At 46.9% G+C, this 22,229-nt stretch overlaps 1 protein-coding gene, 9 non-coding genes and 2 pseudogenes across 10 annotated transcripts; all 12 read left to right on the top strand.

The window, feature by feature from the left end:
* Positions 1-330: 330 nt before the first annotated feature.
* Positions 331-426, top strand: LOC123474792 (annotated as a pseudogene).
* A 71-nt stretch (positions 427-497) lies between these two features.
* Trnat-ugu lies at positions 498-580 on the top strand. The gene is given in 2 exon segments: positions 498-533; positions 545-580. It is a non-coding gene; the product is annotated as a tRNA-Thr (tRNA).
* Positions 581-693: 113 nt separating this feature from the next.
* On the top strand, positions 694-777 carry Trnal-cag. The gene has a single exon. It is a non-coding gene; the product is annotated as a tRNA-Leu (tRNA).
* Positions 778-872: 95 nt separating this feature from the next.
* On the top strand, positions 873-954 carry Trnas-aga. Its single transcript has one exon. It is a non-coding gene; the product is annotated as a tRNA-Ser (tRNA).
* A 175-nt stretch (positions 955-1,129) lies between these two features.
* On the top strand, positions 1,130-1,216 carry Trnay-gua. The gene is given in 2 exon segments: positions 1,130-1,166; positions 1,181-1,216. It is a non-coding gene; the product is annotated as a tRNA-Tyr (tRNA).
* A 438-nt stretch (positions 1,217-1,654) lies between these two features.
* LOC123474837 lies at positions 1,655-1,760 on the top strand. Its single transcript, XR_006649960.1, has one exon. It is a non-coding gene; the product is annotated as a U6 spliceosomal RNA (small nuclear RNA).
* A 431-nt stretch (positions 1,761-2,191) lies between these two features.
* Trnas-aga lies at positions 2,192-2,273 on the top strand. The gene has a single exon. It is a non-coding gene; the product is annotated as a tRNA-Ser (tRNA).
* Positions 2,274-2,974: 701 nt separating this feature from the next.
* LOC123474794 lies at positions 2,975-3,043 on the top strand (annotated as a pseudogene).
* A 6,032-nt stretch (positions 3,044-9,075) lies between these two features.
* Positions 9,076-9,158, top strand: Trnat-ugu. The gene is given in 2 exon segments: positions 9,076-9,111; positions 9,123-9,158. It is a non-coding gene; the product is annotated as a tRNA-Thr (tRNA).
* A 116-nt stretch (positions 9,159-9,274) lies between these two features.
* Trnal-cag lies at positions 9,275-9,358 on the top strand. The gene has a single exon. It is a non-coding gene; the product is annotated as a tRNA-Leu (tRNA).
* A 95-nt stretch (positions 9,359-9,453) lies between these two features.
* Trnas-aga lies at positions 9,454-9,535 on the top strand. Its single transcript has one exon. It is a non-coding gene; the product is annotated as a tRNA-Ser (tRNA).
* A 1,424-nt stretch (positions 9,536-10,959) lies between these two features.
* LOC123474456 lies at positions 10,960-14,315 on the top strand. The gene is made up of 3 exons (XM_045176670.1): positions 10,960-11,408; positions 11,631-12,064; positions 14,170-14,315. The coding sequence occupies exons 1-3, from the start codon at positions 10,960-10,962 to the stop codon at positions 14,313-14,315; spliced, it is 1,029 nt and encodes a 342-aa protein (XP_045032605.1).
* The last annotated feature ends 7,914 nt before the right edge of the window (positions 14,316-22,229 follow it).

Below are 22,229 nucleotides of genomic sequence, written 5' to 3'. Positions count from 1 at the left end.
TCCGTTTTGTTCTTTTATATTGCTTTTGTATATATTTCCCTGCCTCTATTTGTAAATCCTTTGTTTATTTTTGTTTTTTTGGTGTCTGCTAGACAATTGCTTTTGTTTACCTTTGGTTTTTTGTTTTTCTTGTATTAATCTACCTCAATATTTGTTCGCATTTGTTTGTTTTTGTTAAACGACCAATTAACGGGACCTACATTGTCAAATTTTTGCTTTTCTTCCCCTTTAATCGTCTGCATCCAAGGAAAATAATTATTTGTATCTTTGTTTTCTTTTGTTTTGATAAATGTTAGAGTGCCATGAAAATTAACTGATAATAAAAGAGGATTTTACAAAAAAAAAAAAAAAAGAACGATACAGAGAAGATTAGCATGGCCCCTGCGCAAGGATGACACGCAAAATCGTGAAGCGTTCCACATTTTTGGCCATGTTCATTAAGTAAACCAAAACCCGTCTAATACGGATAGCTATGTCTTTGCGAGTTGATCCTATCAGCCTTCTTAGCTCAGTGGCAGAGCACTAGTCTTGTAAACACCAGGCTAACTAGGGGTCATGAGTTCAATTCTCATAGAGGGCACAATGCACTGAAGACATTTATATAATTGTTAACATACGCGTAGCCACAAAATCATGATCACAATGTAAGTGAAATACAGGGGACCACTCCCCAAAATTATTCAAAGGCATTCAGTCAGGATGGCCGAGCGGTCCAAGGCGCTGCGTTCAGGTCGCAGTCCAGTTCTCTGGGCGAGGGTTCGAATCCCTCTTCTGACACACACGTAAAAGATTTATATCAAAACCAATTGAAGTAGATCAGCTGTTAATGAGTTATAGCGGGTTTTCATCAATTGTTCTGACATTAACTAACAGCAGATGTGGCCGAGTGGTTAAGGCGACTGACTAGAAATCAGTTTCCCTTCGGGAGCGTAGTTTCGAATCCTACCATCTGCGTTGCGTTGGGTAGCGCGCGTAACGATAAGAAAACTAGGAAATTGCGCTGCTTACTATTACAGTTACTATACGTGAGAATTGAATGAGATTTTTGTTAATACTTACTGAAGTTTGCTCAGTTGTAACGCACACCATTTCTATTGATAGTACTCAACTGAATCTAAAGATTCATGTCCCTTCGATAGCTCAGTTGGTAGAGCGGTGGACTGTAGCATTGTACAAAGATATCCATAGGTCACTGGTTCAACTCCGGTTCGAAGGACTGTACACTTGATTTCTTTTCTGTTTGTTTTTTGTCTCTGTTCGTTGCAATGCTTTCAAACAAATCTGGCTTTTTACACCACGTACAAATTCCCCACCGTGATGGTGCACCAGAATGAGAAACGTGCTCGCTGGTAAAAAAAGAGAGCATAGATTCACGATTGTTATACGCCATGGATTGAGCAGAAGTTCCTGGACGTTAGCTGCACTAATTCAATACATCGTTGAATACTCTTTCGTCAAGTCGGCCCAAGAGCACTGCGCATGGGGGACACACAAAAGCAAATATCTGAATACAGTTCATTTTAGGAAATCTGACAGCTGACTGACTATCACTATTCAATAGATCATTTCCACGTACAAACAACGTTAAGCTGCAGCAACGGATTGGACTTGAAAAATAAGAGGTACAAAAGCTTTGGTCGGCATTATTGTTACTGTGTTCCACACGGAATACATATACTAAAATTGGAACGATACAGAGAAGATTAGCATGGCCCCTGCGCAAGGATGACACGCAAAATCGTGAAGCGTTTCACATTTTTGGCCATGTTCATTAAGTAAACCAAAACCCGTCTAATACGGATAGCTATGTCTTTGCGAGTTGATCCTATCAGCCTTCTTAGCTCAGTGGCAGAGCACTAGTCTTGTATCACCTGGCTAACTAGGGGTCATGACTTCAATTCTCTTTGAGGGCACAATGCACTGAAGACATTTATATAATTGTTAACATACGCGTAGCCACAAAATCATGATCACAATGTAAGTGAAATACAGGGGACCACTCCCCAAAATTATTCAAAGGCATTCAGTCAGGATGGCCGAGCGGTCCAGGTCGCAGTCCAGTTCTCTGGGCGAGGGTTCGAATCCCTGTTCTGACACACACGTAAAAGATTTATATCAAAACCGATTGAAGTAGATCAGCTGTTAATGAGTTATAGCGGGTTTTCATCAATTGTTCTGACATTAACTAACAGCAGATGTGGCCGAGTGGTTAAGGCGACTGACTAGAAATCAGTTTCCCTTCGGGAGCGTAGGTTCGAATCCTACCATCTGCGTTGCGGTGGGTAGCGCGCGTAACGATAAGAAAACTAGGAAATTGCGCTGCTTACTATTACAATTACCATACGTGAGAATTGAATGAGATTTTTGTTAATACTTACTGAAGTTTGCTCAGTTGTCACGCACACCATTTCTATTGATAGTACTCAACTGAATCTAAAGATTCATGTCCCTTCGATAGCTCAGTTGGTAGAGCGGTGGACTGTAGCATTGTACAAAGATATCCATAGGTCACTGGTTCAACTCCGGTTTGAAGGACTGTACACTTGATTTCTTTTCTGTTTGTTTTTTGTCTCTGTTCGTTGCAATGCTTTCAAACAAATCTGGCTTTTTACACCACGTACAAATTCCCCACCGTGATGGTGCACCAGAATGAGAAACGTGCTCGCTGGTAAAAAAAAGAGAGCATAGATTCACGATTGTTATACGCCATGGATTGAGCAGAAGTTCCTGGACGTTAGCTGCACTAATTCAATACATCGTTGAATACTCTTTCGTCAAGTCGGCCCAAGAGCACTGCGCATGGGGGACACACAAAAGCAAATATCTGAATATAGTTCATTTTAGGAAATCTGACAGCTGACTGACTATCACTATTCAATAGATCATTTCCACGTACAAACAACGTTAAGCTGCAGCAACGGATTGGACTTGAAAAATAAGAGGTACAAAAGCTTTGGTCGGCATTATTGTTACTGTATTCCACACGGAATACATATACTAAAATTGGAACAATACAGAGAAGATTAGCATGGCCCCTGCGCAAAAGCTGGGGCGTAATCTTCTCTGTCATGGGGTAAGAGGGGAAAAAAGGGGGAGAAAGGGGGAAGAAAGGGGGAAGAAGGGGGAAGAGGAGGAAGAATGCATTTTACTCCGTTTGTCGAGGAACCAATTTATTTGTGGCCAAACTATGAGACGAATATCGTCAAAATATGTTGTTGAAATTGTATTTCATGTCTGTTTGATGCGACAAAATACACTGTGTTTCTTTCAAAAGCTGTAAAGAATAGTGAGCGATTGCTAGCGAGTAGTGACAAAATACATTGCGAATACGCAAACTGAAAAACCGATGCGACCAATACAGGCGCAACGATGCAAAGAATTAAATTTGTAAACAACAAGTTGCTGGCCGTTCGAATGAGTCAAGTAATTCATCGAATCCATTACTGCATGATTCATAAACTCGTAAACGTTTCTTCACGTTTCATCGCGTAAGTTTTCAAGGTTGTCAACGATTTCCTTGTTGTTGTTTATTTCGATGTCAACGAGTTGTGCTATGGAATTACTGCATGTAGTGTTTGACAAAGTGGAAGAGGGCCTCAATTTACAAACGAATACAGTTTAAGTATAGAAACCTTAACGGATAGTTCCGTCTTCATTGCCGTACCTTTTCAAGGCTGTCGACATTTTCTGATTTGACGTGAACTACTAGTGCTGTGAACCGTGTGGTAAAGCGAAAGTGTGCCTAAATAAACAAAAGAATATAGTGTTCATGCAGTAAAACGCACAACTGCAGTTTCTTCTACTGTTGTGGTGAATAAAAATGCCCAAAGTGGGACTTACCGATAACGAATGGAGAGCCCGTTTGCGCGACTACGCCGCCGGCAAGTTCAAGTTTAGCAAAGGCCAACACCCACGGCCGTCGTCGAAGTGGGCAGCGTCCAAGGAAAAGATTGACAAGTGCGCATTTAATTATAAGGATATATTTGGCCGCCCAGTCAACTGCAATTGTGGCTATCACACGGTAAGGAAAATTAATTTTTGATATATTATAAGTTTATAAAGCGCTAATACCTGATAAGAAGGCCGACGAACCTCGGCCATCGACTTCGGCCACTTCGTCGCAGCCGCCGCCGTCGACTTTGGCCGCTTCGTCACAGCCGTTGCCGACTTTTAAGGATTCGTCGCTACCACCGCCGACTATTACCACTTCGTCGCAACCGACGCCGACTTTAGCCGATTCATCGCAACCATTGCCGCCTTTCGCCGCTTCGTCGCAGCCGCCGCCGACTTTCACCGATCCATCGCAACCATTGCCGCATTTGGCCAATTCGTCGCAACCATTGCCGCATTTGGCTGATTCGTCGCAACCATTGCCGCCTTTCGCCGTTTCGTCGCTGCCTCCGCCAACTTTCGCCGCTTCGTCTCAGCCATCGTCGACTTTGCGGGGACGAAATGTCGATTTCGCCAACCGTCGTCCCCTAGGCTGGAAGGACACACTGCTGCCCAACGACCAAAGCTGGATCGGGCATGAACTCTTTGCATCCAAAGGTTCACTCGTGATGAACTTGAAGTTGTGGTGGTATCCACCGCCTGTTCCTGGTCCGGATTACACGGCCTCCCCTATGGTGAATCCGTACTTCCATAGTCGACTCTTCTTGTGGATGCCTCGGAAGATGTGGGCCTACAATTTCAACTGCCCGAACTGCGGAAGGAACAACCCACTCACATCTAAAGGGTTGTACAATAGGGTTAGGTCCGTGATAGACGTTAAAAATCGATACTACCTGGCTGCCGAATGCCTCGAGTGCCGTTCTTGCAAAGGCACTTTCATCTCCTATGATTCGCGTCTAATTGAACAGTTCCCTGACGCACTCAAATTCCGTTTCCCCGCCGTCCTGAAGCGCAAGTTCGCCGCTGATAAGGCGGTCGTAGGACTGATGAGGGCTCGGACGATTGGCAACAGTCCGATGGCCGTTTGCAGCGACATATGCGAGCTTCACAGCGAAGAGTACATGCAGAAGACGGTGATGTACTTGTCCGATTGCGCACGGCAGAAACGAAATCGGGAATCCCTTCGATTGCCCTCTTGCCGCTACGAAGATCCTCCCCCTTTTCCGCCCTCCCGACGGCGAAGTGGTTTCTTGCGACGTATGTCCGCGATGTCTGGTTGCGGCTGGATTACCTGAAAGGAAGCATGACGTCAATCTGCGGGACCATTATAAAAATCGATTCTACGAAAAAAATTACCAGGAAACTCCAAGGCCAGTGGGCTAATACCGCATCCTGGTGCACGAATGTGGGGAACGAGCGAAGTGAAGTGCTCGTATCGCTTCTAACGACGTCCGAGAGAATCTCGAACTTGGGCCGAATGGCAGATGGTATGATGAACCGGTTTTCGAATGCTGGCCAGCCACATCCAATGGTGCTCTACACCGACAGAGACTGCTATAAGCAAGAAGGCCCATCAAAATACCAAAAACTTTTTCACAAATGGGAAAACTTACGTGTCCGACTAGATTGTTGGCCCTTCATGAGGCGCATTTCGAAGTCCTGTACGAACGAATCACATCCCCTGTATGGCACTTTTATGGCCCAAGTGTCAACCAGCAATTTCGAGTGGGACGGAAACGACATGGCCCTGCTTCGACGGGCAAAACGGAGCGAGCTGAAATCATTTGGCGTGAGCAATCCCTCCGATAGCGCTGTGGCAAAGGCGATAACCAAATCCGTGCTCGCCCGGCACTGCCGCCGCAAAATAAGAGGGACGGAGAATTGCGTCCGTTTGTTGGAGAGCATGTTTCTCTCGCTGCTGGACGCTACCGACACCCTTGGCGTTCCGTTACTCCGCGATGAGGCGCTGGATATTTGGGGCAGGGAAAAGCGTCACATCGCTTGTCTACAGGATCCAGAAGGAGTCCAACTTTACACGAGAACGGGAGAACTGTTGAAAGGAGATGTTTCACTTCCTGTGTACCGATGCGCCCGTGGGTCGACGTCGTTGGAAAGTTTCCACAATCACCTAAAAAATTTCATACCAGGTAAAGAAACAATATTAATTAAAAGTTTTAAAAATATAGATACAGAAATTAAATGTTTACAGGGACGGCAGCGAACGAGTTGCACTTCCAGGCATACCTAACTGACGGAATATGCCGCTGGAACGCAGCAAGAGCGTCGGAGGCACTAAGTGCAACGCCGCCAAAGACGCGCTCCTTCGACGTCCAAGTTAAGGGTAGGTTTAACCAGCTTTCCAGTGCTATTTTGGATCATCCCGCCTACCCGACGTATCAACCGCCTGCGGAGTATACTGGCGAGCTCTTTGGCGTCGAATACTGCTGAAGGAATCCGATGTGGCGATGGGGGTTTTGGACTTCGATGAGGCCATCGAAAAGGGGATGGACCGCGACGACTTCGACCGTGACGAAGACGCCTTGAAGGATGAAGGTGTGGAACTTGACATCGCATGCGATGCCATAACGGAACCGGAGCAAGCCGACTTTTCGGAGGACGCCACTGACGAAGGAAGCCGGCGTTCGGTAGACTCACGCTCTATCGAAGGCTGGGACAGAGTCGATAGACTCGCATAAAAAATCCTGCAACTGAAAGGATTGTCGCTGACAGCTGAAGAGACCGAGACCATCACCCGACTGTACGACGACCTATCGCCATTCGACAAGGAGCCTCTCAAGTACTTCCGTACATTCCGGCCAGTCCGTGGTCGATTCGGGCGATCGAAAGCCGCCACCGGACACACTGGCCAAGAGGCGATGAAATGTTGCTTCGTTTCGGGAGGTGCGCCGTCGCTGCCACCTTCTAAAAGCCGAGTCGTTGAGGCCATATGTATCCGGCTCTTCAACGAAATTACTTGTGCTGCTAGAGACCCGTACGTGTCTCGCTACTGCCTCATCATTCGCCGTTACAACGAGACCCGAAATCGCATCATGCTAAATCCGGCTTTAGTGGAGCGGACCGGTCTCACCCTTTTCCCAATAAATAAAACGACGCTGTCGTTATGGTAAGTGGGTTCACTTTGCATCTGTTAAAAAAATTTAAATTATCAAATTCAAATTTGCAGGTTAAAAATCAAACAAGAGTTGGAGAAGTCCGGCTACTGCTTCAAGGCAGTACTCTTCCATTACCCGAAGTGTGTTCCAGTGTAGCCTTGCCGGTAGTGAAGTAGCGGCCGTCGCAGCCAACCACACAAGTAAATCCTGTTGTCTTCGCCAAACCAGTGGACACAGTTGGTCAGGCGGCAGTTAGGAGTCGACGAGCTGAACCTGAGGCACAAGGTAAGAATGATGTTGCCTGTCTAGCTCTAAGTAGACGTATTTTATTATTGTATGGTTTTCCAAGGCATTACCGGGTTTCCGTATGACGCGAATCCACCACAATCACGAATGATTGAGCCACAAAGTAGGGAACCAGTTGTCTGTCTTATTCCTAATAGATGTAGTTGACCACTTTATTGTTTTCCAAGGCATTGCAGGGCCTTCGTCAGAGGCAAACCCACCACAATCCCGAACTACTGAGGAACAAGGTGGGGAGGCAGTTGTCTGCCTTGCTCGTAATAGATGTAATTGACGGCTTTTTCCTTTTTCAAGCCATTGCAGGGCCTTCGTCGGAGGCGAATCCACCGCGAGGACGAGCCCGACGAACCACAGATTAACGTAAAAGGAAGGCTGAAGCCGAAGCAGCAGCAGCGTGCGCAGCTCTTACAGAAAAAAGTGGGCAGGTTAGATTTCATGTTCTTTCACTAACACTAACAATCTTCCCCATTCGAGAGGCAGGATTGTTCGGAAAGACTATACCTGCCGTAGTTGCGGATTGGTGATGACCGCGGATACGGGACACAGCCAGTCTCGTGGGCTGAGATATTGCCCTTTGAATAATCCTCTGTCAAAGGATGAATGGCTGGAAGAGCAGAGGAAGAAACAGGCTCAATTACCAAAGTGACTGACAGCTGCTCAACATCTTGATTTATTGCATGGTTGCTTCATGCTTGATGTATTTCAACCTTTTTTCATTTCCAACCACTTGTGGAGAGAATAGTGTCTTGAGAAATTAAGAAACTCGATTAGCTTGAAGACAATATGATCAAGTGTTCTTGCTGCACCTACCTTATTCATGTGTTTTTCTCCCATGTTGCCTTGACCCAACTCCAGTGCTTGACAAACACTGGAGTCGTAGAGTTAATCAAGAAAGTGATTTGACATTTCTTAAATGGGTTGTGTTTTGATTCCATGAAGTCATCTCATCCGTTGCCCTACAATGATTACAAAGAAGTTGCTGTGTGCCAAACTAGCTTTTGGTTTCCTGACTTTGATTTCCTATTTTACCATCAAGGGGTTGTTGAAGCACTGAGGAAATGCGAACGAGACCGACATGAGACCTGTACATTTGAGTATGCACTTAAATCACATATGCCTTTAGCGAGAAAATGTGTGAAAATGAGAATTCCTTGAAAATGAATTCTTTCTTGCCTTCTTGCCCAACTTTCTTTTAGCATTCCTTTCGTTGGGATTAAAACGTAAAACGGCGCGAGTGAAATTTATAACAAAAAACGAGAAGCCCCGGCTTTTTCCTGCTAGCCCAGTAACTGTGTTGACAGTGTACTGCACCGGTAAAGCCGTCTGCTCCATGTTGGGCAAATAGTGGGCAAGGGCCCATGAAGCCTGCAGTTTCGAGCTCGATCTCGGTAAAAACGCGAAGAAATGTGACCTAACGGGCACCAAATGATAAGGAATTCTGAAAAAAAACGTGCTGATGGCGGAACTATGCTCCTAAAATGTACGCGTGAGCGTGAAATTTGCGAAAAACTGTTTTGGCAGCCATCCTCCTTGCGGCCTTCTTTCACATTAGCGTTCCAATTGTTTCAATTGTTTCAAATTTTGTTCCAATTGTTCCAATGGCATCCAAATATTTCAAATGTTTCAAATTACAGCGAAGAAAAGGGCCCGCGTAGCGCAAGGATGACACGCAAAATCGTGAAGCGTTCCACATTTTTGGCCATGTTCATTAAGTAAACCAAAACCCGTCTAATACGGATAGCTTTGTCTTTGCGAGTTGATCCTATCAGCCTTCTTAGCTCAGTGGCAGAGCACTAGTCTTGTATACACCGTGCTAACTAGGGGTCATGAGTTCAATTCTTATAGAGGGCACAGTGCACTGAAGACATTTATATAATTGTTAACGTACGCGTAGCCACAAAATCATGATCACAATGTAAGTGAAATACAGGGGACCACTCCCAAAAATTATTCAGTCAGGATGGTCAGTCAGGATGGCCGAGCGGTCCAAGGCGCTGCGTTCAGGTCGCAGTCCAGTTTTCTGGGCGAGGGTTCAAATCTCTTTTTTGACACACACGTAAAAGATTTATATCAAAACCAATTGAAGTAGATCAGCTGTTAATGAGTTATAGCGGGTTTTCATCAATTGTTCTGACATTAACTAACAGCAGATGTGTCTGAGTGGTTAAGGCGACTGACTAGAAATCAGTTTCCCTTCGGGAGCGTAGGTTCGAATCCTACCATCTGCGTTGCGGTGGGTAGCGCGCGTAACGATAAGAAAACTAGGAAATTGCGCTGCTTACTATTACAGTTACTATACGTGAGAATTGAATGAGATTTTTGTTAATACTTACTGAATTTTCAGATACAGTTTCGGATGGGATGCAGACGTCTTTTTGGGTTCTATCGTTTTTCCATCATTTTGTGATTTTTGTTATTTTTTATTACTTTTTGTTGTTATATTCGTGTTTTTGAGTGTTTATTTTGTATAGTTTAGCTGTTTTTGTAGTGTTTTGTTGCTAATTGTTTTATTTGTCGTGTTTGTTTACGTGTGTGGGGTCCTTCCCCTCCCCTTTTTTATGCAGTTTGTTTACATTGTCTAGGGGACAATTGCTGCCAAGTGGCTCAATAGTGTAGATATTGATTTTGGGGTTCAATTCCCGAAATTGAGTATGCGTACGGTTCATGGTTTTGTGCGTAGTTTGAAGGTTGATGCTCAGGATCTCTTAGGCCTAGTTGCTGTGCTAGATACGAGAAACCAGGTCGCTAGAATTACGTTTATGTCAGAGGCATATACCTCAAGTTTTTTGTCCCAACACAGTGGTATCGTCAGGACCGAATTGGAGGGGAAAGAAGTTAGTGTAGTGATAAAGGATAGCAATATCCAAGAGAAATTTGTTTGAATTGCAGGGATTCCACAGAACTTAGACTTGGGAGTAGTTCAGACACGTCTTAAGGAATTTGGAAATGTAATTGAAGCTCGGTGGGAGCGCTATCGGGTGGCAGAGGATGAAGTTTTATACCCTGTCCTAGCAACTTGGATGATTGTAAGAATGACGGTGACGAAAAACATTCCCTCATACATTACCATTGGCAGTTATCGTGCAATGGTAAAGTATGACGGACAAAAGCCCACTTGCAGACTTTGCGACTTAGAGACACACTTTAGCTACGACTGCCCAACTTTAAAACGAAACCAGGAACCCACCATTGTCCAAAAACCTGTTCCCAAAATGACTAAAAAGACAGAGACCATTAAACAGAATCCCGTAGTAATTCCCTTAGCTAAACATTCCATGGTTTCCAAGGTACCTTTGGAGGGTGAATTGAAAGATTCACCCTCAGGAGGGACTCAAAATTTGGAACCTGAAACCATGGAATGTAACACTCTTACCAGTTCCTTGACTGTACCTTCTGAAGACAACCCTTCGAAACCAATTATGAAATCCCAAATGACAGCCCCTGACACAGAGACACAAGACCAAGAACCAATGACAATTATCATGGAACCCATGGAACCCGACATGGGGGAAATTGAGACCATGGGACCTGACAAAACAAAGGACCCCCTGAGAATTCCCACGGTACCACGAAACAAACGCTTCAAACCTACTTTGACGGCCCAGAATTCTAAACCTTCCTCAGGCATTCCCCAACTCATAAAACCTAACAAATGACTTCAAGACTAAAAATCGCTTCTATCAACATTGGAGGTATTACGTCAGTCGAGCGACGTCAAATTCTTTTAAATTTCTGCAGGGACGGTAATCTAGATATTGTTGGACTTCAAGAGGTAGCCTTTCATTCTTGTCCAATTATTGAAAGCTGTTACCACTTGCTAGCAAATGTCGGTCCCAACAAAAACGGAACAGCCATTCTCATTAAGCATGGTCTGGAATATTCTCGATTGCTTCTTGAACCTGATGGAAGGCTTATCTCTATCGACGTAAAATGTTTTACGTTTATTAATATTTATGCCCCGTCAGGTAAACAGGCTAAGAACGAGAGAAACACTTTTCTTCGACAAACCGTTCCTGCCTACTCAGTTACCGCTCGACTGCCCTTCGTGTTGATGGGCGATTTTAACTGCGTTGATGACATCCAAGATAGGGCAAATACCCAGTCTCTCCCTATCCCCAGTAATGTCGTTAGCTATGCTTTAAAGGAGATGGTTACTGGTTTCGATCTGGTAGACATCTGGAAAAAGCTAAATCATAGTGAACCAGGTCACACTTTCCATTACCATTCGGGTTCTTCTAGGCTTGATAGGATTTATAGGATTTATGCTAGCCAATCTTTTGCAGATAAATTTTTAAATATTTCTTTGCAGTCTTTATCGATTAGTGACCATCAGTCAGTTCAAACAACACTTACTTGCAATCTCGATCACCCGAATCGTAGCAGATCCTCTGCCGGATTGTGGAAACTAAATACTTTGATATTTTCAGAAGAAGGTTATCAGAAATATGTAACTAATTTCATTCAGGAATCTGCTAATCATCCTCTTAGGGAAAGCAATGTAGCAAATTGGTGGGAGAGTGTCCTGAAACCAGGTATCAAGCGCATTTCGGTAGATTATTCTAGGCAAAGAGCAAGACTGATAAGACAAACTAAGTTTTCCTATCAGTCTTGCATTCAGGAGTTGGCCGAAGCAGACACCTTTGATTGGGTTGCCTTTCACCAGTTGAGGAAATTCTCGAAATCTTGGGAGAAGAGCACACTTAAAGGGTATGGGATTCGTTCCCGTTGCTTCGAGGGCCCAGAGTTAGAAGAAGCAAGTATTTTTCATGTAAATAGAGCCAGAATTAACTACCGTAAGTGTCGCATTGATAAAATCATTGCCTCTAATGGCACTTGCTTATCAACCAAAGAGGACATTTCAGCAGAGATTGTTTCACATTTTACTAAAATTTTTAAAAATCAACCTCCTCCTGACACACTGGCAGAGACTGAGTTCCTTGAGGGAGTAAGAGATTGCTTTAAGCCAACCCCAAACCTAACGGCACCCATTTCGCTTATTGAGATTAGAGCTGCTCTAATAGCAATCAAGTCAAACAAGTCTCCTGGCACCGATGGCATTCCTTACGAGTTTTACGTAGAATTTTGGGACGTGATCGCCCCCCATTTCTTGGATATGTTTAATCGTATCCTAGAAAGGGAATCTCTGGCGTCTTCGCAGGGCCAAGCGGCGGTCAGGCTAATTCCCAAGTCTTCAGGACTTTGTGGAATTTCTAATTTTCGGCCAATTTCTCTTTTGAATTGTGACTACAAAGTCATGGCATCTGTCTTAGCGAGACGATTGAGGCATACACTGTCATCTACCATAGGGCCTCATCAAAAAGATGGGGTACCTGGTAGATTGATTTTTGATAACTTAAGTCTTTATAGAGATGTCATTCAATTCGTTGATGACCGGGGATGTCATGACTCTTCCAACTTTTCGATTCGGGGTATGGGCGCTGCCATTGTTGGAGTTGACTTTGAAAAGGCCTACGACCTGGTTAACAGGGAAGTCCTCTGGAGGATTCTTGATGTTATGGGTTACCCCACCACTTTCGTCCGTTGGTTACAGACTATGTATTCTGTAACAGGAATGTCAATCCTCAACGGATCGGAGGTGGCTGGGGTGGTTAGTGATATTCAGTCGATTCGCCAGGGATGCCCCCCATCTGTCCATCTCTTCGTTCTATACATTGAGCCTTTGCTTGTGCGTTTATCTCGAGTTCTCAAGGGTATATCATTGTTTAATGAAAAACTCACTGTCAGAGCCTTTGTTGATGACGTCACCTTTTTCGTTTCTTGTGGCGAAGATTTTACCAGGGCAGGACAAATCCTTGATATGTTCTGTCAGTGGACAAAGGCAAGGATGAATAAGGAGAAAACAAAAGCCCTGGGACTCGCGACTTGGAGCTCTAGATCAATTTGGCCTCTTGAGTGGCTTGTGTCAGCGCCAACATTGTCCCTGTTAGGAATTAAATTTTCCCATTACATAGTAGAGACAGCTAGTAGGGTTTGGAATGATGCATTTAGCTCTTTAAATGGTATTCTGCGAGAGAATGCCAGTCGACGGTTTAATATTTACCAGAAGGTAATGTTCCTTAAGTCGAAGGCTCTCTCCGGAACAGTGTACTTTGCACAGGTATTACCTTGTAATAAAAAAATGGCTGACTTTCGAAGGCTGTCATGAAATTTCTATGGATGGGGAAAGTAGAAAGGCCGAAAAAAACCGTAATTTTCCGTACTGTCAAAGAGGGGGGACTGGGAATGGTCAACACACACCTCTTTTACCGTTCCCTTTTCCTCTGCCCCTTGTACAAAGTCCTGACAGGGCCCAGCAGTCCAGAAAGCTCTCTACTTCGTTATTGGATGTCCTTTCCTCTCCGAACCTTATTGCCACTCTACAAGGACAACACCACACCTGTAGCAGTCATGAAGAGACCCTATTACCTTCAGGAACCCCTGCATCAAATCAAGCAACTTTTCGCATCTTCCATTCTGGTGCAGGGGAATCCAATGGTTCATCGAAAAACCTACAACCATTGGATCCTGGAGGAAACGACAATGGGAAAGCAGGAGATCCTGAGGCCTAATCTGGATTGGCCACGTATCTGGAAGGAGACTGCAGCCCTTCCAACTAACATCAGAGAGACCATGTTTCTGTTCAACCAGCAACTTCTCCCTACCAGGACCAGATGCCATCGGTTGGACCCCACCAAGGATGCAACATGCCCATTCTGCAATGAAGACCCCGAAACCGATGAGCATCTGATGTACCAGTGTCCTGAACGCCTCATCGTTTGGAGCTGGTTGGAAGGAACTATGCCTCAGATGGGCTGCAGTTCGTCAAAGGAAGATTTGATACGTGGCCATTTTGGACCAATAGGAAATCTCCAGTTTTATTTCACTACTCTGGCTGCTTACCTCTTCATCACCTGGAAGGAAAGAAGTCACCTTCGCTTCCCACGTCAAGAAGAAGTAGAGAGCCTATGGAAAGCCCTTCGTCAACCTATATCCCTATGTCCTACCTAATCTTTACCATAAATTTTAGTATATTTTGTTTATTTTTGTTTATTTTGAATTTCTTTTCAACATCAATGGCCTTTGTATATTTTTGTTTATATTTTCTGTTACCAAGTCTTCTGCTACCAAGTATTCTACTTTGTTTACTTTTGTTTTGTTTTATTTTACGGTATTATCCCACCTCAAAACACATTGCATTTGTTTGTTTTTGATTTTGTTTTGTTTATTATTATAGTCCCCAACATTGCCACATTTTCGTTTATATCCCTTTGCTAACGTCTGCATCCGGCGACCAAAATTTTTTTTTTTTTGCTTTTTTTGTTTTAATGCCCCAATTAGCTGAAAAAAATGATAAAAAAAGAGAATTTTACAAAAAAAAAAAAAGATGGCTGCTTCGTTCGCGGGCTGGCACGTCGGTGGCGGCGGCTGGCAAGCTGGAGGAGGCGGCGGCAGGAGAACTTCGAGCGTTGCTGAAACAGAACGGATTACTGGAGCAAATGAGGGGACCTTAACGCGACAAGTCGGTGAGAAAAAGTGAGTGTATTAACATGGCACGACGGCCCTTTTTATACACAGAAGAACTACACCGTTGTCTAATTTGTCTGGCCGTCCGATCCTGGAATAGAGGGCACCACTGCTGATGATTGCCGGTTATCGATCAGTAAACCTCCCGATAACCCTGCGGGAACGAAACCTATAATCTGGCGGGATGGACTCTGCAGGCTCCGCCTCAATGGGTTCAACCCTCACGTCGTTCCTTTCACCCTCAACAGGTGTCTCCATATATATGGAAAAGCACTCAGCTAGTTCCAATGTCACAGTCTCGAGCTCCAGCCTCCAATCTACGGCTCTTGCGAGCCGTAGGCCGTCTTAAGTCACTTGCTTCCGCTAATGGACTTCCTTACCCTCGGTAGCACGGCAGTCCACCGAGGGTGACTCGTCTGAGTCTAGCCTTCTTCGGCCAAAGGGTTGGCACCCGGACGATGGCTGTGAGCTTCGTCCGTCGGAATTTCCGACACTCCCCCCGTTAGACCTTGGTCTAACTGAGTTCGCGAAAGCTCACTGTCTTCGTAGGGTCCGATGTTCCGATGGTCATCGTCTATCAGGCCCGCGTGGAGCTCCAACGGATATAAACTCTTCGGGTCTCTCGTTATCATGATCGACCCTTTGCCTCTGAACTTGTCTGCTATGAGCACGTTCACACGCCTCGTCTTTCCATCTTTGCCGGGAATTAGCTTAAGTACTCTCCCGGACTTCCATCTCGTTCTTTTGGCCGACTCGTCGTGGATCAACACGACTTGTCCCAGTTCAATCTCCTTCGTATGCCCTGGAGTTGGACAGTGAAACTGCTCCAAATCCATCACGTATTCCGTGTACAAATCTTTCCACCATTGAGCCACCTGGTTTCTCCTGATCCTCTCTCTCTTTGTCAGCGTCAACCGGTCCGAGTACTCTCTCTCCTCGTCATCGACTGGGTGATGCTGCTGTTTTCGGTAGCCTGTGACCAATTGCTTGGGCGTTAGCGGCTCCATATCATCTTCTGCTACAAATGTCAACGGTCTGGTGTTGATGGTGTCTTCGATCTCTATCAACACCGTCTGGAATAGATCGTACTCCATACAATCGCTTCCGTACGTTTTGTATAGCAGCCGTTTGACGGTCTGCACCATCCTTTCCCAGAATCCGCCCCACCAAGGGGCCAGACTCGGAGAAAATCTCCACTTTATGTTGAGATCAACCAGTGTGTTAAACACCCTGCTGTCTCTGTACGCTGCTCTCAGGTACTTAGCGGCCAACGTGAACGTTCCTGCATTATCGGAGTAGAGCGTCCTGGGGTACTCTCTCCTTGCAAAGAATCGTCTCAGCGCGAAGATAAACGTTGAAATCTCCTGGTCAGTCGTAACTTCGAGATGAACAGCTCTTGTTACGGCACAGGTGAAGAGACACACGAATACCTTCGTCTTGTGGCCGCTATTTGCCGGCGACTCCACTGGGAACGGGCCTGCGAAATCTACCCCCGTTATCGTGAACGGGTTCGACATTTGCAGGCGGTCCAACGGTAGAGGCGCCGGTATTTCATCGAAGTGCCTCGAGTCCATTCTCTGGCATCTCGTGCACTTACTCGCCTCCTTTTTGATGGTCTGCCGCATCTTCGGAATCCAGAAATCCGTTCTGAGTGCCCCCATCATGGTTTTCACTCCGGTATGTTTCAACCGAAGATGCGTCTGTTCAATCAGTCTTCTGGTTGTGATGTGTTCGACCGGTAGCAGAATGAGCGCTGCTTTTTTATTATATTCCATCCAATTTAGATGCCGGCCTCGACACCTGATCAACTCGTCTTTGTCGTCCCACGTGAGACCCAGTTTTCTCAACTCATGTGGGACCTCTGTTTTCCCAGCTTTAAAGCTCTTCACCACTGCTCCGTAGTGAGTCGCCTGGGCTTCTTTGTAAAGCTCGAGCGTTGCCTCTCGAGTTTCATCTGTGGTCAACACGGGGAACTTCAACCTCCTCCCCCGGTGACTGATCGTTGCAACCGGGCTTTCCGGACTTTCTTTGCCTTTGAACTTCTTTATCGCTCTTCGGCCAAGACTCTTACCATGGTTCGCATGGAGCTGAATCTCTCGTACCACTTTGCTTCGATCGATACCGCACATTGTGTTATCTCGTCCGCCTTTTCTTCGACCGAGACCTCCTGCAACTGGAGCTCGGTCGCTGAGCTTGGTGACTGGTGCCACTCTTTGTCTTTTCCCATCCAAGATGGGCCAGTCCACCAACTCTTTTGTGCGTTTAATTGTGCCGCCGTAGCTCCTTTGGATGCTACGTCCGCCGGGTTCTGTAATCCTGGACAGTGTCTGATTTCCTCAGTTTCCACTGTCCGCCTTATCTCCGTCACTCTGTTATGGACAAACTGCTTCCACCGACCTGCCTCGCCTTTCATCCACCAGAAAGCTATCGCTGAGTCGGTCCACAGAAGTATCCTCTTTATCTGTGTTTCCGTCGCTTTCTCGACGTAGCTCCCGAGTCTCGCTGCCAAGAGCCCGCTCAGAAGTTCCAGCCTCGGGATCGAGACTGATTTCTTGGGGTCCGGCGCTACTCTCGTTTTGCTGCACAGCATCACTGGGTCTTCCCCATCGGTTCTCTGCAAATATGCCACCACACTGTAGGCGTCATTGCTTGCGTCGCAGAACAAATGGAGTCTCCCGTCATGTTCTCCTGACCATCGGGGCTGGCTTGTGTTCTTCAGCTCAGTTATCCCGTCAATGAAAGTTTTCCAATGAGGTATCACCTCGATTGGAATGGGCTCGTCCCATCCTGATCCTGCCAACCAGACCTTTTGCATGATGAGTTTCCCCACCAACGTCACCGGAGCGATGAGACCCAAAGGGTCAAAAATTTTCAGTGCAAGGCTGAAAAGCTTCCGTTTGGTGGGTCTGTCACCAATTTCGCGGGCTTCTCTGAGTACCTGCGCCGGATCAAACTTAAATTTGTCCGATGCTGGATCCTAGATCACCCCTAAGGCTTTTGTGGCTGACTTGCCCTCTGCTGCCATGTTCATGACCGTCTCTTTAAATTGAACCTCCGACAGTCTTTCAATCAACTCTGCGCTGTTGGAGGTCCATTTGCACAGCTCCATTTTTGCGGCTTTGAAGATCATGTTCGCTTCGCGAATACGCTTCTCCGCTTCCTCAACATTGGTCTCCCCCCCTAGCCAGTCGTCAACGTACAACTGCTGTTGTAGCTGCCGCACTGTCTCGGGGTATATTCCTTCAAACCCTTTCAGGTGTTTGAGGATGACAGCCTTGAGAATGAACGGGCTGCATGACAACCCGAACGGCACTCTTTTCCATCTATACTCGATGAATCTAGGCTGGGGTTTTTTAGGATCATCGACCCAGATGAACCTTATCAATTGCCCGTGCTCCGGGTGGATCTCAACTTGGAGAAACGCCTGAGTGATATCGGCGGTCGAGGCTATCCGATTCTGTCGGAAACGCAACAAGACCGCCAACACTTTCGGGTTTAGATTTGGCCCTATCTCCAAATCATGGTTGATGCTAGGTCTTTCCTTCATGTGTGCTGATCCATCGAACACCTGCCGAATTTTCGTGGTTTCCGCACTAACTTTAATCACCGGGCATTGAGGCAAGTAAGTGCAGTAACCGGTGACTCCTCGGTCGGCTTCTTCGATGAATCCGTCTCTGATATATTGCTGGAATATCTCGTGGTATTTCAGCTTATCTTCCAATTGGGTCTTTCCCAGTAGCCCTTGCAGCCGTATCATCGCGATGTTCCGGTTGGATTCGATCCTGCGATGGCCGATCTTGATGGGGAACAACACCATGTATCGCCCATCGTCTGCCCGCAGAGTCGTCTCCTGATAGGCCTCCAAGAATGCGGGTTCTGCTTTTTCCTGCGGGGTTACCCCCATATGCTCTAGACTCCCAAATTCTTTGAAGTCCATCATTGGCTTTTGTACGTCTATTGCCGCGGTCAACACTTGTTCTTCCGCCTTACTTTTTTCATCCATCGTGCCGAAGATCAGCCAGCCGACTTTGCTTGCACATGCGACCAGCCCATTTGCGCCTGGGATGGTCTTGTGCTGCATTATCGACCAGATGAAATCACAGCCGACGATGATGTCAAATTGATTGCCTTGTTGCCCGGTTATGTACCGGTCATCGGCTAAGTCTTTCCCCTCGCCTATCAGGCCCTTTGAGAAATCCGTCGGGGTGACTTTCTTTGCGTTTGCAAGGAATTTCCTCGCAATGGCTGCGATTTCTATCTCTGGGGCATCCTGGCTAAGTCCCGCGAGCCTGAGTCTGAACACTGCATGGTTTTTGCCCGCTTTGTTCCGGTCTCCGAACCCATTGACCGCCAGGTATTCAGCCCTTATTTTCTTCGCTCCGACTCTGGTCGCCGTGTCCTGACGGACGAACGTTCTCTTGCTTCCAGAGTCAATTAAACCGACTATCTTTACCCGGTCTCTGGCGCTCCCTTTAAGGTAAGCCGTGAAGGTTGGCAATACTCCCATCTTTGATCTTGTGGAGATCGTCAACGTGGTGGTGTCTATCGTCACCACCTTTGGAGCTCTTTGAGGGGAGAATCCTCTGTTTCCTGCGGGAGCTGGCGCGTTACCGCTGCCCCTTGGTCTAGCCACGCATACGGCAGGGCTATGCTCCGTGCTTCCGCAGTGTCGGCACGGAATTCGCGAGATGCAATGTTCCGTCCGATGTGATCGGGTCAGACACTTCAGGCACCGACCCACTTTCTCTGCCGCCGCTCTTCTCTGAGCTGACGACCCTTGGTTGCAGTTATGGTGCAAATGTATCTTTCGGCAAAACAGGCATGCCATGCCTTTGTTCCCGTTATTCGTCGTGGTAGTGGCCGACTCTGGCACGGGCTTCCCGCTACAGCTCGACGCCGACGTCTCGTCTTCCTCTCTATGTTTTATTTCCCTTTTCAGGGCCTTCAAAATCTTTGAGAACGTCGGTTCATCATCTTCCCACCTATCTCGCCACCGGCTAACCAACGCCTTTGGAAAGGACGCCAGTAGGTCTGGGGCGAGATAGGCTTGATGTGTCCTTGTATCTACTCCCAGGCTGCTTAACACCGCGACGCTATTCGCCAGCCATTCATGGAGTTTTTGCCACTGCGAAAGAGCGGAAGTCTCGCTCAATCGAGTGTTTGTCATCGCCTTTAGTTCCGCCAGATAGTGCTTTTTTAGCCTATCTTGATCTCCGAATCTATCGGTCAGTAATTCCAGCGCCTTGCGGTATTGATTCGACCAGTATTGCATGTACGAAACCGCGTCTGCCGCCTTTCCTTTTAAACAGCCCCGAAGGTATTGATATTTTTGCTCATTTGTCAGCGTGTTGTCGTCGTCGTAGGTCGCCCAGGCGGCTTTCTAACTCTCCCACGCTGCAAAATCACCACTAAACACCGGAAGGGGTAACGCTGGTCGATTGACGAGTGTCGTGGTCGTTGGTGTAGGGTCTCGTTTCGGAGGCTCTGCCAACTGTTCCAACACCGCTATCTCGCTCAGCGCTACGTCTAGCTGCTCGCGGTCACTCGTTCTCTCATCCGCAGTCGAGATTCCAGCCAGCTTCCGTGTTAATTCCACAATTCTGTCATGTCTGGACTGTGCCTTGAGTGTATTCACTCGGCGTTCCTTTTTGTCTTTCGACGTTCTCACTATGTGTCCGGCGCCCATCAGTTCTCCCATCAGGGTGTCTCGTTCGGCCGTCAAATCATCCCTGGTATCACAGGAGATGTTTATCACCGACGCGTTACTTGAGTGGCGGCTTCTCGCCGTCACCGTTCCTTCTGAGGAGTCTTCCCCCGTCTCGGGGGTCTCTCCTTGCTCTGTCACTCGGCTCCGCCTCAGCTCAATAAGAATATCGTCCTTGTGTTTTTTCATCGCCTTGGAGGTTTCGAGTTCGACCATTCTTTGGTGCGAAAACGTGATGTTCGCCCTTTGCTCGTGCATCTCGTCTCTTAACGTCTTCATCATGGTTTCTATTGCCGTCGACTGTCTCTGCTAGAGCTGCAACTCTACTTGTGGCAGTTACACGCCAAGACGGCGAACTTCCACTTCAAGCACTCGCACCCTTGCATCGATCGTCGCTAGCGTATCATCTTGTCTGTCAGTTACGACCTGAGCTTCTTGGCTCAACCGTTGACATTCCTTCCTGAACTTAGCGTCGACTCTTTCGATCCAGCCGTTAAGGCTGGCGATGTCGTTTTTCGCCTCGTCCAATGCTACTTCTTGTAACGAGAATCGTTCGTCGGACACCTCCGTGACCACTGCCGCTCGGGTTTTGCCTGACTTCGATTCCGCCATTTCTTTTTTATACTTTTTCTTTTTACCGAAGAATGGGGTCAGGTAAGACGCGATAGATCGGTTGAAAATATTTTTATTTGCGTTTAACAGCAACGAGTAACAACAACGAGTATACAGAAGTTTTTATGCCGAAGCAACGAGTAACAACAACGAGTATACAGAAGTTTAATAAGAAAGATATTAAGAAGAATAAGAGCTTGTAGGGGATTTTAGCACGGCGTCCTCGTCGTCCGAGGTGTTGATCCCGTGCTTCTTGAACTGCTTTGCGAGCACCTTCTCTGACGAGGATGTCCTGCCTCGGCCCTCCTTGCTGGTTTTAGGTGTCTCCCCGGGCGCCTCCGTCCTCGACCGTGACGAGCCGCTACGCGATTTGGAAGATTTGGAGGACTTCGGGGATTTGGAAGACCGCACCGGGGTTACTAGTAGAGCTTCGGGAGCCGGGGCGGATGATCCGGGCTGAGAAGGTGCGTCTGGGAGAGGTTGAATCTGCAGTACCGCCGGCCGCACTATTGGTGACGGGACGTAAGGCTCGGGGGTCTTCGCTGCAAGTCTCCGGGCTGCGGAGCTTTTTGCGAGTTCTTCCTCGCGCTGTACAAGGGCTTCCTTCTCCCTACGCAGGAGACAAGTTTGCTGCAGGTATAGCGCGGTCTCTGCGGCTTCTTTCTCCTTTCTCTGCGCAATTAGTATGGCCAACGCATGCTCCTACTTCACCTTTTGGACCGATTCTAGCTCGGCCCGCTCCTTGTCGTTCAAGAACTTCAAGTCGGTTTCCGCCGGTCGGGCGTAGGGGGCGAATCTGCTGGACGAGGTGGTTGGTTTAGCTTTAGCCTGAGCTGAGCTGGGGCGAGGGAATGGCTCCCGTAGGCCCAACCGACGGAAGATTTCTCGTGGCACCACCCGGTCTAGGCCGACCCACAGCGAGTGAAGATTATTGTTCTCGAGGGCTCTCTCGAACTGGCGGTATACCGACTCTTCGGCGGGCGTACGGATATTGTCCAACACTGCAATCAGAAAAAAAAAAAGAAACCGAAAAAGATTTTTAGTTTGTCGAATTTTTCGTCAAAGTCCTTCGTTTTTTCTAA

This window comes from Daphnia magna, linkage group LG7, assembly GCF_020631705.1.
Source record: "Daphnia magna isolate NIES linkage group LG7, ASM2063170v1.1, whole genome shotgun sequence".
Taxonomy (NCBI): domain Eukaryota; kingdom Metazoa; phylum Arthropoda; class Branchiopoda; order Diplostraca; family Daphniidae; genus Daphnia; species Daphnia magna.
The sequence above is the reverse complement of the archived record's forward strand: the minus strand, read 5'-3'. Positions and strand labels throughout refer to the sequence as shown.

Coding starts and splice junctions, on each gene's coding strand:
- LOC123474456 (XM_045176670.1), top strand. CDS start 10,960: ATGACTTCAAGACTAAAAATCGCTTCTATCAACATTGGAGGTATTACG. Junction 11,409..11,630: donor CAAGATAGGGCAAATACCCA/GTCTCTCCCTAT, acceptor TTTATCGATTAG/TGACCATCAGTCAGTTCAAA. Junction 12,065..14,169: donor CCCAGAGTTAGAAGAAGCAA/GTATTTTTCATG, acceptor TTGGACCAATAG/GAAATCTCCAGTTTTATTTC.